Source organism: Pogona vitticeps, chromosome 2 (genome assembly GCF_051106095.1).
Source record: "Pogona vitticeps strain Pit_001003342236 chromosome 2, PviZW2.1, whole genome shotgun sequence".
Classification (NCBI taxonomy): Eukaryota; Metazoa; Chordata; class Lepidosauria; order Squamata; family Agamidae; genus Pogona; species Pogona vitticeps.
In genome coordinates, this window is record NC_135784.1 from 72,065,004 (window position 1) to 72,084,298 (window position 19,295).

Genomic DNA, 19,295 nt, shown 5'->3' on the forward strand with positions numbered 1-19,295 from the left:
GCCTCCTGAATAACAGCAGGCACCCAATCACAGCATCATTTGTATGCTTGAATCATTCTGAAAGTAAATAGAAGCTGTACCCACACAACTGATGGAATAATCAATTCCCAGAAGAAAACAGTCCCTAGAAGGAAGCTCTAAGGAGGCAAGAGGGTGGAAATTTTGCTAGTGTCTGCTGCATCTTGGCTCTTTTATACCCGGAAGGGAACACCCTGGGTATTCTGTAAAGAGGTCCTCTTCTCCGTGCATGCAGTGGGACCACTGGAACAATTAAAACCAGTATTTTCTTTTCAGATTCATTCCAAGGCTGATTGATTGATTGATTGATTGATTGATTGATTGATTGATTGATTGATTGATTGAATGATTGATTGATTGATTGATTGATTGATTGATTGATTGATTGATTGATTGATTGATTGATTGATTGATTGATTGATTGATTCAATATCCCGCCCATCTAGACCGAAGTCTACTCAGTCTAGTAGATGGGGAAGTAGCTGAATGTGGTCAAACAGGCAGGGAGGGTAACAGAGGTTTTGGCCCAGGGTGCTTAAATTTAGAGGCCATGTTGGTTTCCCAGACTTCACGTGAGTCTAGCCTGGAGGCCTGGTGTTTTGCTATGGGAAAACAGTAGACCAGCCCTCCAGGGCAGATGCTCTAGCCACAACAGCACCATATTCTGGATGTTTGGACACTGTAGATTGTAATTTGAATCTACACGCCATCCCATATAACTGTGGTCCTTTTCCTCTGTGTTGTCCTTTCTGTCTGGCACAAATTCTGGTAAAGCCAAGAGTGGTTAGTTAACAAACCTTTCCTTTTCTCTTGAGTAGGTTAAATATTTTATCTTCTTGCCTGGAAAGTCTGCTCCAAGACCTGGGAGCAGAATGTGTGTATGACAGAGAGACAGAGAGAGAGACAGAGACAGACAGACAGACAGGCAAGCAGGCAGGCAGGCAGGGATGGTCGGGAGAGAAAATAGTGTTTTGCATTTATACCACACTGCAGAGTGTTCCACTGATGACTGTTTCACATTGTTTTAGCCAACTCTACATCAGTCCTTCTGGTTGTTAAGTATTTCTTTTCCTAGATTGGAGAGAGTCTGGTGGAAATAAGTGGTCAAATTAGACATTAAGTTATTGTTAAGTGCTGTCAAATTGCTCCTGACTTACAGCAACCCTATGAATTAATGACTTCCAAGAGATCCCGTCATTCCCAGCATTATTGTCTTTTCAAAGGATGCCTTCTTACTTGAAAATCCTATGATAATTCCTGTAGTAAAAAGAAAAGAAGAAATTATACAGATGATAGAAGACACTTAAAATTGTGAAGTAGAAACAAGAAGCAAAAATAAAAGGTAAAAGAAGTAGGGTCAAAATCTCAGACATAGCTTTGGGCTGTCATGTAGCCAGGTAACTAAACCACTGGACTATTCAGGAAGCTGCAGACCACTCCAAAAATCAAACAATTTTTGTTCTAAATCAAATGGATCTTCTTCCCTTCCCGTCCACAGCATTCACAGTCTCTTCAGAAACAGATTGTTGTTGTGCTGCTGAGCAGCAGACCGGCTGCTCATTTTAATTGCAGGGGGTCGCCTCATTTTCTCCCATGATTATTATTCTGCAGAGGTTTAAAAGGCCTTTCTGCTTTCCGCTTGTAGCTCTGTTTCAAGCAGTGCTTAAATGTTAAGGAACAAATGTGTACCATAAATCATCTTTTAAGGGAAGATTACCAATGAACCATAGGCTGTAAGTAATGAACTTGAAGTCCCTTGAGGCCTGTTTTTTAGAAGTAAATAATAATTAAACAAATTTGCAGGACACGTTGTGGAGTAAAGAAGAATTTTATGCCAGGAATTTTTTCTGACTCCCCATTTTTCTTACAGGACAGCAGTTTACAATTAAGAGAGAGGCAAGGAGCTTAGCAGCCACATGAAGCTGTGGTCCACAGGCACATACCTCCCTCCGGGATGTGGCAAAGTCTGTGGCTCTCCAGATGTGGCAAGCTTTGAATTCCCACCAGTCCTAGCCAGCAGGGTCAATGGGCAGAAAATATGAAGTCCAACAACATATGGACTCCAGCACCAATAACTGGAAGTGTTTGCCCTGCCCAGCTTCACATTGAAGTTCTATTCATTTGGTAGACTCAAAAGTGTAGATCAGTGGTTCTTAACCTTGGGTTACTCAGGTATTTTCGAACTGCAACTCCCAGAAACCCCAGTTGGCACAATTGGTGGTGAAGGCTTCTGGAAGTTGCAGTCCAAAAACACCTGAGTAACCCAAGGTTAAGAACCACTGGTGTAGATGACTAAGTGGGTATGGGTTGTTGGTGAGCGCTGCCCCATATCCCCACTCCACCTGGAAGCCACTCTACCCTTTGTGCGATTAGTGCAAACATCTGAAACAGAGAGTCTGAGTGTATCGAACGGAATTTGCTTTCAGGGCTCCCACGATTAGGAACTTCGATGGAAGCTAAACCATTGTTCTATCTAGCTTAGTTTTATCAGTTGTGACTGGCTGCAGTGAATACAGAACATCTTACAAACTTAGAAAAATAAGCAGCTGCCTTATATTGGGTGAAACCCCTAGTCTGTCTAACCCAGCACTGAGATTCTGACTCACAGCAGTTTTATAGAGTTTCAGGCAAAAATATGTCCTGTCCCTACACGAAGTCACTGGAGATTGAACCCAAGGTTTTCTGTGTGTGGAACAGTTGCTCTGACATTGAACTACATCCCTTTCCCCAGACTGGCAACACTGGGGCATTAAAGGAGAAGAATGGCTGCTTGAACACAGTCTCCCATGTAGATATGCCCTCAGGTAGCCAGAGGTCTTGTACCTTATCCTTCTTTGGTCCTAAATGGGAATGGTTTGTCATGTTTTGTTAAGATTTACTGTTTGGTTTAAATATGGCTACTTTGCAGCCTGGTGTCACACCAGGGTTTTGTTTACCTACTTCCAACATACAATAATTTGGGGGGCAAATTAGATCCGAATATGTACTCCTCATTTCCAGAGCCTAGACTCAAGTGTGTGTGTATACACACATACACACAAACCACATATTCATGCTGCTGTGCTGGTGAAAAAGCACACAGATAGATGAAAGATGAAAACACAGCATTTCATCTTCTAAAACATTTTGCTGCCTTTCACGGAGCAAACCATGTAACTGAACAATATTTGGAATTTTTCCCTCGCGCCTACTGAAACCAAAACTGCAAGCTTATGGAAACCAAAGAATACTTCATATAGGGAGCTGGCTTTGTCCATTTGTAAAGACAACTGTGTTGGGCCAGATAATGAGGACGACTAGGTTTCTGTGGTGAGTTGTCTATAAAACTAATTTCCTTCCTGGAGTTCTTATACTTGGTGCATTGCTGTAGGACTAGGAGCTTCAGTGGGAACAAGCCAGCATCTCTTTGAACAAAACAAAACAAGGTAAGAAGTACATTCAATAATCTTTAGTCTGTAATTCTGTAAGACTGTTTTGTTTTATTTTGTACTGCTTAACTGACGTACTGGATCATGCAAGATGTTCTGCAAGATAGTATTTGCTGCTCTTCCTTTAAGTTACCAGTTGGTGTTACATTTCATATCTTGTGATTTCCTTAGATAGATTCAACTAACCCAAGAATCAAGGTGAGATTACTGTACATACTACAGCTGTCTGTTGTTATTGATTCCCCTTAGATTCATAAAGGGCCAGGCAGCTCAGCTGGCATGCCATTTTGCCATGCTGGATAACCCTTAATGAAAAGCTTTGCCCTGCAGTGGTTTAGGTATCTGTCTGCAGAGCCAGATGTCCTGGGATTGTGCAGCTTGCCTGAGGCCACACAGGTTGGCACTTGTCCCAAGAGGGACAAGAGCCAACCTGTGTGGCTTTGGGCCAGCTGCATAATCCCAGGACATCCCTAGAAGAATTGAATGGTAAACCAATTCTGTGTATTCTCTATGTAGAAAACCCTGGAAAGAGTCGCCATAAGCCAGAGTTGTTTTGATGGTACACAATTACTATTAATATGGCAGGTAGCCAGCACACAGCAGCATCAAGCACCAACTTAGTTCTTATTCTAAAATGACACTTCTTCCAGAATCAGTAGGTGCCTTCTGAGCCTACCATCCCACAGCAGTGCAACCATGCCAGTGCTGATGCGACACTACCAGGTGGGGGTGGGTGCAGGCATGGCTATCTGAGTCAAGATGCAAAACAAGTGGGGCATGGTGACAAGAATCTGCCTAGAGTTGAGCAGGGGTTGGGGCTGGGGGGGGGGGGAGAGTTATTCTGGACAGTGAAGTGGGGAGACTCCTCATGGTGAGGGCAAGAACCGCAGCCTGTCCATTTCCCACCCAGATCTAAAGCCTGCAGAGACCTGTACACTGTGTACAGGATGAAAGGCTGTAATCCCCTCTCAGATTACTGTACTCTGAAACTTCTCATCTGAGGCAGCCATGTTTGCGTGTTTGAGCACAACTGGCAAAGAGTCCTTTAGTATCTTGAAGACCGACAAGTAAACATGATAGTTTTTAAGGTGCCACAAGGCTCTTGTTTGTTTTTAGTGGCAGGGCAACTACAGGGATGGCTTGCTTATTAGAAGGTAGCCATGCTTCCAGGGCTGACTCTTATTGCTCTCTAGTTCCATCAGTCTCATATCGCCGCTTCCCAACAATCACCCTGAAGGTGGATCACAACAATGTTGTCCTTTCTGAGTTCTCTCCTTCTAATTTTTCACAGCCAGCAGTTACAGTCCTCCTTGTTGTATGATGAAAGCCTGCTGGCTTCCTACGGAATAAAAGAGTGGTCAGGTGATGCTTCCTCTTTTCTTTGTTCTACAGCAGGTGTATTTTAATTAGTTGAATCATAGTCAAGGGCTACTTATATATATTTGTTTGTAATGCTTGCCTGCAATCATGTAAAAGTTTGCTCCAAAATTAATACAGGAACACTAATGCAAGCATGGGTTAACTTCTCCCTCAGAGGAAAATGCCAGGGTAATTTTTCCTTCATTATGTGGTCTTCAAAGCATTTAAGCATTTCATTACACACACACACACACACACACACACACACTCGGGGGGGGAATCACCTTTTTCCCCATTTCCCCCCTTTGCTCTGTCCACTCTGGTTTTTATGATTGGTCTGTGCCATTTGTTTTTAAGGGCTATTTGTAAGTTGCTTTTAATGCTTTTCTATGTATTTTTTTATTTTATATTATATTTGTTGTAACCACCCAGAGTAGTGCCTCAGCACTAATGGGAGCGGGATATAAATTGAATGAATGAATGAATGAATGAATGAATGAACAAACAAACAAATAAACAAACAAACTTATGGTTAAGGAAACTTCACTTAATTTTTTCACAGTGGTGAAAATGAAGTTTACAAGACTTACCTAAGCCAAAATGGATTGCTTTCATTTCATTTTAATGCAAACTTGTTTTCTCAAACCATTTTAGGACATAAAACAGCAGTTTGCCCTTTGTCTTGCTGTGTGCTATAACCATAAAAGCCCATATTAGAAAAAATTATACAGCATTTCTTTTATTTTAATAGGTTTTGTTCCATATTGTTTGAAATATAATTCACAGCTTCCTTGAATCTAATTGAAATCAATTTCAGCAAAACTCATTGACATTTTAGAGAACTAACTTAATTGCCAAGGTTATTTAGTCACATTTTAAATCATTTATGAATTTCCAGGGAACTACATCTACCATTTACATCTTGCTCCCCCCTTTTTTCCTTAACTTAAAGGGGTGAGAAGACAATATGCCACAGAATATGTCTGCATAATAAGTCATTTTGAATAGTTCTCATACCACATTAGCATTTGAGACTCACTTCTTGGGACACATTAGTAGAAAAAATTGGCACCTAAAATTAACCTACTTACCTTTACTCTTTCAGTAGCCTTTCAGATTTGAATCCAGTGGCTGGGAAGCAGTGATTGGAATGGCATCCCACTCCTAAATACACTGCAGAACTAAATTCTGGGTCCTTCAGTTGAAAATTTCAATACAATATGTATTGCAGTTGCAATTAGCATGTCATACATATTAGGCATCCTTCAGTCTCGAGACTATGGTGACGTGCTCTGTATGGAGGACTTGGAACAGAATCTAGTGTGGCTGAGGAGGCCAATTCGAGAGTGACAATCCCTTCCACACTGAAGACAAATATAATCTGTCCCCTGTCCAGCTCCCTGGTTTTGCTGATTTCGGGACTGTCTCTTTGCCTCAGCCTGCTGGACAACTGCCTCTTCAGAATGGCAGAGGCCATGAGGTACCACCTGCCTCCAGGCTGAACGCTCAGATGTCAAGGTTTCCCATCTGTTGAGGTCCATTCCTAAGGCTTTCAGATCCCGCCTGCAGATATCCTTGTATTGCAGCTGTGGTATATGCCTTATAAAATATAAGAAGTTTTATGCACAGAAGGAGCCACAATGAGGGAGTGTTGGATTCCAACACTTTTCAACCTCTTGCAGCATAGCCAATTGTGATGGATTTGGGAATGATGAGATTTGTGGTTCAGGAACATTTGAACTACCTGCCACAGTAATAAGTTTTTATTACATTGTGGCTGAAATCCAGTTGCTTAGCATAGTAAGTTGCTGCTAAAGTAGGTCCAATGAATCAGTGGACAGTTGGTGAGTCAACTCACCAGAAGTTCCACAGATTCAATGGCTCTACTCTAGTAGCAACCTACTATACTAAGCAAGAGACTTCAGCCTGTATGTGGTGTCTGCACACTACACTATGCATAAGTCCCTAGCCAGCTAAGGAGATGCAGCTGTACATATAAGCAGCCTTCTATGTGTAGCAAATTTGGCTTCTTGACATATGTAGAACTAACAGTAATTTGAACCCAAACCAGTAGACAGCCATTCATATTCTACCTTATCTGTATTTAGCTAAATAGGCAACACCATTTTTTAAAATAATAACAGGTAAAAGCATAAGGATTTGTAATGTACTAGGGTGTGTCCGACCCTTATTCCAAAAATTTGTGGAGGCATTCCTGCACCCTAATCATACGCATCCTGTGTTCAATGATTCTATATACTGATTGGAGTGACTGGACATCACACAAAAGGTGTGCAAGTCTCTTTTGCCGCTTCTTTGTAGCACTCAAACACTCAGGGTCAAACTGTAGATGAGCAATCATTTCTGCTGAGGAAGACCAGATCTTCAACTGGTGGAGCAAAGTAGGCTAGCTGATGTTGCATTCTGATGTTGTGTTAAGAGACACAGCAGGACATGATGTTGTGTTTGTATTCTTCCCTGACAGCTGCAAGCATGAACAAAGTAAAGAGTGCCACTGCTGAAGGATTTACCATGTTGCTGTTATTAAGCACAGCCCAAGCTATGGTCTGCTCTCCTTGTCTCTGTGGGCCCCTTGGAGAAGGCTGGGGCAGTTGGTCCTTAGATTGCAGTTCTGTAGGATTGAAAGGAATGCCTCCATTGTTCCCTAATATCAGAATTCTTAATCTGCGAAACAACAGTTTGACTACTGTCCCTCCTGGTTCCCTGGACACCTTGAACCTGAAGAAAGTTGACTTCTCCAACAATCCGTGGCATTGTGACTGTTCTATTCTATATTTGAAGAAGTGGCTAGAAGATTTCAATGAAACTGCTCTTGCCACTGCTATGTGTGCAACTCCAGCTTCAGTAAAAATGAAAGACCTGAGCCAGCTGAATGGGAATGAACTGGAAGGCTGTCGGAAGCCTCTCCCAATCAAATGCCTTGATTTCCTTCAGAGGGACATTGCTCTGCATCTCATGGCAATTGTGGTACTCATTTTAGCACTGTGCATTCTGCAATACTCCAAAAAACTGGCCTCCCGTGCTGCCAGAAAGCAAGATCCTTCTGAAGTCCCACTGCTTGCAGATTCATGACCTGGAAGACCAGAAGACCAAGTGAGGCAGTATAGTGCTGAACAGCTTTTCAGCAAGTATTCAAAATCCATCTGTTAAGAAGATTATCTTTGCATAAACTACAGGCACCTACAATCATGACTAAATATGTTCCTTGTGCTAAAGGCAGAGCACCAATTGTATTTTGTTTGCTGTTTCTCAAAATGGTTAAATCTGTAACTGGTCCCATAATAAAACCAATGATAATGAAGTTTCATTGCCTGTGTGAATTGTTTGATGTAAAGTATTACTACAGGCACTAATGCTACACCATAGTGTAATAGAAGTATGCTTCCATGCACCATACATTCTACTATTATTACACTCAGCTATGTCAACCTTCCCAAGGAGAATCAATAATACTGACATTGTGTAAACCTTGATCTAAGTTGGATGGTATCAAAACAGAGTTAACTTAACTGTGAAATTAAATTAGACAACAAGCCAGTGAATTTAGAACCTAGAGTTCACACACATTCAGAGATCATACAGATTCTCATCTGGCCTTTTGACTGTTGACCCCTAACAGGGCACAGCTGAGGAATAAAGCCAAGGCAGACCCAGGGAGCTTGCAACCAGAGCAAGAGGAGAGAACGAACAGGAGTTTCACATGTCAGAGATAGGAAGGAGAGGTAGGAATGAAACATCTACTGGAGGAATGGACAGAAGAAATGGGGAGACCAAGAAGACAAAGGTAGAGAGGTGGGTGTTTTTAGATTTACACCAGGAAGGGACCTGGTGTAAACCCTAGGAATTCCCCATTCAGAAGCACTGGGTGCTCAGCTTAAGAGGCAGGCCATGTGCTCAGTTCAAGAGGAGTGAGTATGTCCTGGTTACTGCTGAGAGCTAAAAGTAGCAGGTGTGAGTTCTGGGAGAGCCTTTTGATTGTTGACTCCTAACAGGGCACAGCTGAGGAATAAAGCCAAGGCAGACCCAGGGAGCCCACAACCAGAGCAGGTGAACAGGAAGAGCTAACAGCAGTTGCATGCGGGAGTTCGACAGCGGAGGCCCCGAACAAAATTTTGGGATTTTTGGAAATAGCTATATATTAGTGGACTTTCCCAGTTACGTTGAAGGTAACAAAATAAAGGGAAAGAGTATTCGTAGACAAACAGATCAAAGCAAAAAGCTACCGGGGATTATGGAGGGAAGGGACACTTGAGTTATGGTGACCTGCAAAGTTTTTGCCTGAGTGTAACACGTTGTACATATGCAGCATGTGTAAACTGCTGACACTGTTAGAAGAAGAAGCTAGAGAACTGGAACTTTGAGTAGCCACACTTAAGGCTATAAGGGAAGATGAAGCATGCATTGGCAGGACTCTTGAGAAGAAGCAGTAGTCAATGGAGGCTCTGGAGGGGGAAGAGCAACAAGGAAAGGCAGAGGAGGAGAAATGCTAAGGGAAGAGCAAACATAGTGGAGGGAGCACCATGGAAAAGAATCACAGGAGCAAAAGGAGAATATCTTCACCAGTGGAACTGTGAAACTGATGAGGAATCTGGGAGACGGCAAGGAGGAAACTCAATAAGTTTGACTATGAATATACAATTACAATGTGCCAGTACATCCCTACCTCAAAGCTCCTGCTTTCTCCCTTAATTTTATTAGAATGCACTAAAATGCCTTTTATTTGTTAACAGGACATAAATAATTAAAAGCGCAAGATATTTGTTGGTTTAAGTAAAGCATGACTAGGCTTAGCCTATCTCCACTCCTTTGTCTAGCTCCTTCCCAGTCTCTCTTCTTTTCATTCATCCTCTTCAGATTCTTACTTATGATGAATATATTTCAGGGGATACTATGAATGCAACCTACACCAATAACCGTTACAAAGCTGGCATAATGCTTGAGTCCAAAGGGCTCCAGTGTCCATCAAGTGGTCTGCAATTTCATACAAGGGAAAATACAGCAGGAGACATGGAACAGGAGCAAAGGATGAAATGATTAATGAGGGGTTGGATCCAAATCTTGCATACAGTGGACCCTTGACTTACAGACGGCTTGACTTACAGACTTTTTGAGTTACAGACTTCTCTGGCCGCAAAATTTAGGTTTGACTTGCAGACTGAGATTTGACTTACAGACCAGAAAAAAACCAAAATGGAACAAAAATGGCCTGTTACGGGATTAATCGGTTTTCAATGCACTGTAAGTCAATGGAGACTTGACTTACAGACTTTTTGACTTGAGAACTGCCTTCCAATACGGATTAAGTTCTCAAGTCAAGACCCCACTGTACTGAGATCAGACCATCTGAAATCAACAGAACAAGTTATGCCCATTGATTTCAACATGTCTTTCTGAAAACTAGATTCATGCTCACTGGTTTACCAGCTGCTTTATATCCAACTCACATAGCAGATGATAAAATGTATTTATTTTCATTAATATCCCAGAAGAGTAACAGATTGTGAGATATCTAATCATTTTTAAATTTATTTTGTTTTGTTTTATTGCATATATATCCTGCCTTTCCTTAAGGCAGTATCTCTGGCTCTCTTCCTCCCCATGTTATCCTCAGGTGGAACAGGCTGAAATAATGTACCTCACCCAAGTCTTCATGGCCAAGAAGGGTTTGAAACCTAATGTCTCCCATGTCCAACATTCTAACCGTTAGACCACACTGGCTACCGTGCTGCACCTACTGGACTTTAATAATAAAATCAAGGAAGGGAAAGGCCGTTCATGTTCTGGGAGCACTCCTTAACTTGTGAGATCCACTTTGAAATTTTTCACTTGTCTCTCATCTTTCATTCTAAGAACGTGAGAGGAACCGTGATGGATCAGACCAAAGGTCTGTGTAAGTCCACTGTTCTATGAGGTTCCTATGAAAAGCCCACAAGCAGAACTTCAGCAGAAGACCACCATCCCATTCATGTTCCTCAGTGTCTGAGACTTGGAAGCATAATGATTCTGATACTGGAGCTGACACATAGCTGCCACAGCTGGTGGCCATTGACAGTCATGTCTTCTATTTGCTTGACAATAAACATGATGATGATTCAAGGTGTAACAGTCTTCTTCATTTGTCATCCTTAGTGCACACCATTATGTTTTGTTAGGCAGTCTTCTGGAACGGTGCCATTCAATCCTTTTGCTGAATACTATTTTAAAAGATTTAAGGCACCCAAGACCAGGACTAGAAATGGCTGCTCTTGGTCTTCTGTCATTCACCTGTGGTATTTATAAGCCACTTTTTAGAAACATATATGACATGAATTAAACAAGTATACACTATTAAGTATATACAGTAGTAGCTATAGCAGACAGCCATACAAGAAAGCAGTTTTAATGTTCTATTGAGAGCAGACATTAAAAAGACATGCTTCTTAAAGGCGTGTACAGAATGGGCTAAGCAGGTGTGAAACAGAGAGGAATTGCATAACTATGAGGCTGCAGAAGATAAGGCCCTATTTATGTCAGTGAGGTGTCATGTGCATGGGTTCACAATAAAATTATGCAAGTTTATCAGTCCGTTGATGACTCTAAAATATTGAAGTCAAAGTTGGGAACTACCAAATGCCCTCACCAGCCATTAGCAAATCATTTAGATTTACCACAGGAACAAGAGAGGGTTCCACACTGCTATTTCTTTTTCCAGTTTTACCACTCTTCTGCACATTTTGAGCAATGAGGTTAAAGACCAGAGCTTCCACTGTGGGAGCTCTCAAGTTGAGTTGAGATGTATGGTCTCAAGACATTTGAAGAGCCCTCATGGATATCAGAAGCTGTCTTCTTCAGTCTTCTCCAGACTATTTCCCAAGAGTAGTACCAAAACTGGAAACAGAGGTAGGCAATGTTTGAGCACTCACATCTACCCCACGGTAATTACTGTATGTGCAATTGGCTAACAGCTGGATAGGATTAAAGAGGAAATTGAGAGGAAAGAGACATTTATGGACCTATAGTATCAGGTGAAGAAGTGAATGCTGCTCTTGTGAGAACAGGAGTCTCACAAGATGAGGTAAAGAATCTGCACCTAGAAGCTATGCTCCCTCAAGTGGCAAGACAGTCACAATTATGAAAAACATGTTAAAAGGAGAAATGTGCATGTGTGATACCACTTTTGTTTCTGTAAACAACAGCTTCCTTTACATGTCAAATTTCATAGTAATGCATAACAATACAGTATTTTCCTATGTTTTCCATATTTATATCATCTTTATATTCAGAGATTTCAGAGCAGCATAGAGGCAAACAGCACATTTTTAGACTACTACAACAAATGCACACAATTAAACAGAATACTGTTGAGTTAGCCATAGAATAATCATAGAATCATAGAATAGTGAAGTTGGAAGGGGGCCGATAAGGCCATCAAGTGCAACCTCCTGCTCAATGCAGGAATACAAATCAAAGGATATCTGCCAGGTGGTTGTCTAAGTTTCTCTTGAATGCCTCCAGTGTTGGAGCACTCACCACCTCCTGAGGTAATTGGTTCTCTGTCTTACTACTCTCACAGTTAGGAAGTTTTTCCTGATATTTAACCGAAATCTGGCTTCCTTTAACTTGAGCCCATTGTTGCGTGTCCTGCACTCTGGGATGATGGAGAACAGATCCTGCCCCTCCTCTGTATGACAGCCTATCAAGTATTTGAAAAGTGTTATCATATCACCCCTCAGTCTTCTTTTCTCAAAGCTAAACATGCCCAGTTCTTTCAGTCTTTCATCATACAGCTTCGCTTCCAGCCTCCTGATCATCCTTGTCGCCCTCTTCTGAACTTGTTTTGTCAGCATCCACAGAACAAAGGAGAATGTTTTTTGCATGTTGAAGCTATTTTTGGAAGACTGGAACAGAATACATTGAATAAAGAAGCACGTTAGAGCACTGCTGTGGAAATGTGTGGTTGCAGTGAAGAACGGTGGTATTTCCAGTAAGGAGGCTTCTGCTTATCAGGTGGAAACCAATGTGCCTTTATCTGGGGGAATCCTCCAGAGCAGGAGTGAGTAAGCTTAAACAGGGGAAGGAGCATATATCACCAGCTTATCTAGCTCAGCCACTTCCTTGAAGAGCATTTGGCCATTTCCCATGCAGCCAATCATGTTGAACTGCACAGCATATGTTGTTGATTACAATTCGTCTTGTCAGAAGCCTCAGTAGCAAGGCATGACTGTATCACCCATGCAGAAAAGGCTTCTCAAGGGATACTGGGAAAGGCCCCCTGACAATTTTGCTATCCAGCCCTCTCTTCTCATGCAATGAGGAACTCACAAAGAAGCCTGCTGAAATCCAACGTAAATATTTAAAATAAAAGAATGCAAGGCCCTGGAAGGAGTGGTCCTCTCTTGCGTTTTGGATTTGACGTAAGTGTTCTTTTGGACAGTGGAAGTATTTGTAAGAATGTGAGATGTGTGGGGGTTTTTCCCCCCTGTTAATTAAAAGGAAAAGAGGAGGGGAAGTAAAAGACCTGCCTTAATGTTAAGCATGGCAGTAGGCTTCAAGTCCAAACATTTTAAATACTTTTAAAAAACTTTCTTGAATTGCGATATATATGATTGTATTTCACAGTATCATAGGTATGTGTTTGATGGTTAACTTTAATAGAATTAGCGGTTCTGCATAATATTGTAGAGGACAACCAGAGATTATTGTTCTAAATCTATACTGCTACTATCTTTCTCTCTGTTTCCAGTGCTTAGGCACTGAATGCCACTGCTTGTGTAGGCAAAATGCAACTGCGCACGCACAGGAAGAAAGTAACAACAGTTGTAAGCACCTCAGGTGTACAGAAGTATTAAATGTCTTGGGAGAAGGAATCCTTCAAATATTAATGGATTTACTCAGTAGCTACAGAATAATGACAGCTGGGTGCAAAAATGGAGAAGTTGGGATAGAAAGCGGCATGGGGTGGTTGCAATCTTGAACAGCCGTGCTCCAAATAGCAATGTTATCTGAATCTTTACATACCCTTAAGTTCTGAGGCTACAACAAATAATGGATGAATTGATCATTGGTACCCTTCTGTGTAAAAATATTCTTTAATTTGGATAAAGTACCTTCTTTTTCACCACCACAGCTTGAAAAAGGAAAAGGGCGAAAAAAATCTAAAAATAATGCACTTCTTTAAAAATAAAAATGCATGCAGACAAGGAACATGTGTAGAATATGTCTAAGTGATAATACATAAGCAGGGTGAGCAACTGCATCCCTCCAGACATTTTTACCCAACAGCTTCCTCTATTCTTCACCTACAAATTCCTCCCAAACCTAGGTAAGATAGTCAATGACGAGGGTTTATGAGAGCTGCAATTCAAGAACTTTCTTGGGGTACACAGTTGCCCACTACTCACAGAGGGTAATTTAGAATGAATGGCTTTTAATTTGTCTTAATGTTTGCATTCCATGCCTGACACATCATTAAGCTCTATAAATGGGCTGGTCGATAATTTCATGCACCACTCATTTTTTCCTGCCTATTTGTTCTGAGTGAGCATTTAGCCAGGTCCAGAGAGCACAGCAGGATATGCTGTTACATCAAGAGGTGATTGTACATGAGTGGTGGAGGGAGGTACACAAACGTAGTTAAGAAAGCGTTGAACTTCTTTATAATGTCCCTATGGCCTAAAACCGGGCGTTTGCTGCATCTGTTGTGGCAAAAGAAAAAAAATTAAGACTGGCAGAAAGGTATGTATTATTAACATAAGAGTGGGAGAAAACGATGCATTGCCTGCCTAGCCTCTGGATAGTGTACCACTAGCTACACTGGCTAGGCCTGATGGGAGTTGTAATCAGACAACATTCACACATGCTCACACATTCTTCATCCTTGTCCTGATTTCTCACCATCATCTGTGTGGGACTCACAGGTAAATAGTATGGATAGCTCATTGTTATGAGAAAGGCTTAAATGTCTGTGTTAGAGTTAAGTAAATATGCTCTACATTTTAGGTTTACATCTTGGGACTCTTGAATTATGGTCGCTATAAGAAGGACTTGAATCTCTCTGTTAAAGTTATGCAAATACAGTATAGTCTCAATATTTTTGGGATTATATTCAGAGGCTTTTGGATTACGGTCATAGAATGCCCTCAGAAGAAGAGAATGATAAACCCTTTCTGAGTACTCTCAACCTAGAAAACCTTGGAAAGGGTCACCGTAAGTCAAAATTGCCTTGATGACATGAAGTTCTTATATCTGAAAGGACGCTTAGAGCATATCCAGATGGGTATATAATTCACTATTTAGATTATTTTGGTGCTGTTTGGTTTGAATCAAATGACAGTGTCCACACGTGTTTTGACTTAGAGAGCCATCCGTCTCACCCCCTTTTAGAGCTGCCCCATTCCTTTTTGGCACAGCTCTCGGAGTGCTCCTGTTTATCCCACTTCGTGATTAGTTGACACCCAAAGAGAGCTGTGGGCAGTGATATCTAAGGTAAAATCTCTGTGGTGTATTTAATGGATTGCGGCATAGAAAAGGATTGCCAGGTACTCCCCTCATCTATTTTCATCTACTCTACCATTTGAAATTATATTCCTAGTGGTGCAACAGCTGTTCTAGATAAACAAGATACATGGTGGTATTGTGTGTACCATGCTAGGTAGATGTCTTGCTTTGTCACTTTATTTAACAAAAAAGGGTAAGGCACTGCTGCCCACTGAATGATGGCCATGGTGAAAGGCAGGGAAGGGGGTGGGAAGGGAAGTGTTATCAATTGGATAACAAATTGGAGTGATTCAAAGGCCAATCTAGACCCTTTCATGGAAAAAGAAACATCATCCAGTGTGAATGGAAGGATCACTCAATTTTATTTATTTGAAATATTTTTACCCCACTTCTCCTGAAAAGGATCCAAGGTGGCTAGTGGGATCCAAGTAAGAGATAAAATAGATTTCACTGAAGATAAGAAGGCTAAAGACACTTTCCTCTGGGAAATGAGCACTAAAAGACAGGGAAGTGTCCAGAACAAAGTCATAAGCTGCTCCTGAGGAGGTGTGAATAATTGAAGCATCGAGGGAGGTTACAGTATTTTCTGGTGCAGCTGCCCAGCCGTGAACATGGCCGCTTCAGTGAGGTGTAGGGTACCCATCTGTCCTCCTTCAGAGAGGACAGTCTTCCATTTGAAGAGCTATCCTACTTTTTGGTAATGCAGGTCCTCCATTTTGGTGACTCATAAGTAGCCACAGACATCCCAGTGAGTTTTCCTAGCAGAAAGTAGGAAACATGTTCTCTGGAGAAGGGTAAGTAACTTTGTAATAAAAGATACAAACCACACACACTAGAATAAATAATGATGGGTGGTGGGAAACATATGGCATGCTAAGGCAATTCTGTATGAGCAGAGGTCAGTCCCAAGAGTGGACATTCTGAAAGCACTGTTCACATCATTCCTCTCAAATAATCTATTGTTGCCTAGCTAGATATTTCAACAAAACTATGGTATCCTCTGTTTATTTTATTTCTATATATTGGTTTTCTATAAGCTGCTGAAGATGCAAGACATTGGACATTTCAGAGAGTTATTAAACACTGGGTGTTATTTATTTATTTGATTTATATCCCATCTTTCTTTCAATATTCTATCCCGAGGTGGTTATCTAGCCAGAATCTTCTATAGGTAGCAGTAGTGTACATCCACTTCAACTGTAGTAGCGATGTCTAATTGTGAGGATACTGGCATATGCAAATTTAATGCAAAATATCATCCTTTTTGTTGTTGTTGTAAAGAATGCCCTTGTTTTAGGCAGTGGAGCTATGGCCACCCTAGTGAGGTGTGGGGCAAGAGAGAGAAGCAATTATGGCCTCCATTTGTAACCCATAGATAATTCCATATTTTTTCTCAGCCTAGAAAATGTATAAAGGAGGGAAAGATTGCACAGTTTCTTTGGTTTGGTAAAGCTGGGAGCCCTCCCTTTGGTGGCTCCTTTTCAGTAAACTATACACAGGACTGGCCCAAACTATTTTGGTGCCTGAAGCAAAGCAGCGATTGGCTCTCTATAGTTACACAACCTGTTCGAGATATATGGCATCCAAAGCCAGTCAAGCTCTTTAGACACAGAAAATCTCACCAGCAACTTTCCAAGTTGCCAGAAGTAAAAATGCAGCAGTAACAAGATTTTTTTAAAAAAAAACCTAACAGTTTGCTGCCCTTTTTTTGTTAAGTGAAATCTGCTGCCTGAGACCATCGCCACACTCGGCCTATTGTTACAGCCAGACCTGATTCGATCGATACATGTTGAACTGCACTGTAGCTTGATTTGTCATCTTGAAAAAATTCCTTTACTCAGTAGCCTCTGATAATAGAGATAGACCTCGAATTTGTTTTACCAGGTAATTGCCCGATGGCCCAGCTATATCTGAATCCTAGGTATATAAAATTGGCACGGATTGTTTATCAAAAGTATCAAGTTTGATACTTCTAAGCTGCAAGCTTCACTAACTCCCAGATCTTTAAACAAGAATACTGTATTGAGTCTGAGAAAACATTTGGAGAGATCTCTTCTTAAACCTTCAGAGGTTATGATTCAATTATAAAAGAAATAAATCCAAGGATATCATAAGGGTAAGAGAAGTAGGTCATAGGAAAGTGTGCATTTTTCACACTCTCTGATGCCTCTGATACCAACCTCCCTCAGCTTTCCTCTTTTAAAACCTCAGTCTTCAGCTGGTGGATTGTGGTTCATCCTTGGGTAGGGAGAGGAATATCAACACCTACTCTTTGGCCCAAGACCCAGTGCTTGGCAAAATTATGTCTGACTACAAATCCCAGAATCCCACAGCCAGCATGACTATTGGCTGATTTGTAAACAACCTTCTCGAAAAACAATGGCAGTTTATGGGATCTAGAATTTCTAGCCCTTCTTCTAAATAAAATAATTGGTTCAGCAGTTAAAATATAGGATAGAGGAGAAGGGGAATACGCATTTAAATAAAAATATCTGAAAAGATTCCTCATATGAAATACTAGCTCCTAGAAGAGTAATTTCTGGTTACAACCCCATTAATTCTCTTACCCATGGCATTTCTTGCCAGAGATTTAGGGAACTGTCATGCAAAAAAAGGAACTTTTCTAAGCAGTTCAAAATACTGTATAATCATTCATGTTCATGAACTTGCTTCAACATGTTTCTCTCCACTGACACCATTATTTCAACTTTCAGAATGGTTACATGTCAAGGATTACTGATTCTTCTGTTCCTTGAAACCACATTTGGGAGCTCCTGTCCCCACCACTGCAGCTGTTCTCCGTCGGATCAGAATCCTCTAAAAGTGGACTGCAGCTTCAGAGAACTGACCACATTTCCGCTTCTACCTGGCTCCACACAAGAGTTGTACCTCCAGGAGAACAAACTAAAAACAATACCTGCAGGAGCTTTTGATAGCCTTCAGATGCTGAAGGTTATCAATTTATCGAGCAATCCTTGGCACTGTGACTGCAGGATTCTCTATCTGAAAAACTGGCTGGAAGACCAAATGGATAACCTTCTTACCAATGACATCCCTGATGTGAAGTGCTTCACACCACGTTCACTTCGCAACAGATCCGTATCTGATCTCAGATGGAGCGAAGTGCCTTCCTGCTCCACACCCCAAAGACTTTGTTCTGACGTCCTGCTCAGTGATGCGCTCCTTTTCATTTTGGTGCTCCTTCTTTTACTGATTTGTATTTTCTTGATTACAAGAAAGACTAAATTTAAAGTGGAGGTTTGTGAAAACAGCACAAAGATCCCAGGCACATTACCGTTAACTTTTTATCGGCTGAAAAGAAGAACAGGAAGAGTACCAAGCAATTCATCATTGCTAGTGACTGCTGAGCATTAGGTTGTCAAACAAGAATAATGATCAAAAGAAATTATTTCCATTTATCATTAAAAGTCAAGTGGTAAACTTCTATGAATGGCTATTATTGATGTTTCATTTTAAGGAACGGTAATTTATTTAGAACATATTAAATGAACAAAAATCTGTAATATGGTACTTTGAGATCAGTTCCTAAAATTGAACATGTTTAATTTAATCTTGTTCCTGCTTTTAGATATGCACTGAAAGCATCACCTGCAATTGACGGTAAGTAAGTTCAAAATCAGGCGCAGAACTACTGTAGTAGCATAATGGAACAATACCTTAAACTTGCTGGTTCTTTTATTTTATTTTTTTAAAACTAGGGATAAGGTGAGGACTACAAAAGGAAGAGGGGTATGTGGGAGGAAAAAGAAGGGGGAGGAGAACACAAAATGTACTGTCATCCAATCTGTTTGTTCATGTTGCGATATCAAGTCCACTTTTCGCCTTTCTACAATTTGATTGCCCTCCAGGTTTGAACTTACAGTTAGCTCTTAGTTTAATTCTATGTTATTCAAGCACTACCTGGTGACTCAAGCCATTTATATAATAAATCCCATCATTCAGTTGCCTTTCGTATTGGACAGTCTTTCAACA

At 41.0% G+C, this 19,295-nt stretch overlaps 2 protein-coding genes across 4 annotated transcripts; both read left to right on the forward strand.

Moving 5' to 3' along the window:
- Nucleotides 1-3,317: 3,317 nt before the first annotated feature.
- LOC110081625 (platelet glycoprotein IX) lies at nucleotides 3,318-8,127 on the forward strand. 2 transcript variants are annotated; one of them, XM_020798489.3, is made up of 3 exons: nucleotides 3,318-3,443; nucleotides 4,738-4,808; nucleotides 7,291-8,127. In XM_020798489.3, exon 3 carries the CDS (start codon nucleotides 7,299-7,301, stop codon nucleotides 7,896-7,898), a length of 600 nt encoding a protein of 199 aa, XP_020654148.3. In that variant the 5' UTR covers nucleotides 3,318-3,443; nucleotides 4,738-4,808; nucleotides 7,291-7,298; the 3' UTR covers nucleotides 7,899-8,127. The 2 variants fall into 2 exon arrangements, with proteins under 2 accessions (XP_020654148.3, XP_020654149.3); XM_020798490.3 differs by lacking the exon at nucleotides 4,738-4,808 and having other exon boundaries at nucleotides 3,341-3,443.
- A 4,733-nt stretch (nucleotides 8,128-12,860) lies between these two features.
- Nucleotides 12,861-18,749, forward strand: LOC110081619 (platelet glycoprotein IX). Of its 2 annotated transcripts, none has more exons than XM_020798471.3 (2): nucleotides 12,861-13,219; nucleotides 18,017-18,749. In XM_020798471.3, exon 2 carries the CDS (start codon nucleotides 18,018-18,020, stop codon nucleotides 18,675-18,677), a length of 660 nt encoding a protein of 219 aa, XP_020654130.3. In that variant the 5' UTR covers nucleotides 12,861-13,219; nucleotide 18,017; the 3' UTR covers nucleotides 18,678-18,749. The 2 variants fall into 2 exon arrangements, with proteins under 2 accessions (XP_020654130.3, XP_072845801.2); XM_072989700.2 differs by lacking the exon at nucleotides 12,861-13,219 and adding an exon at nucleotides 14,899-15,011.
- Nucleotides 18,750-19,295: the final 546 nt, after the last annotated feature.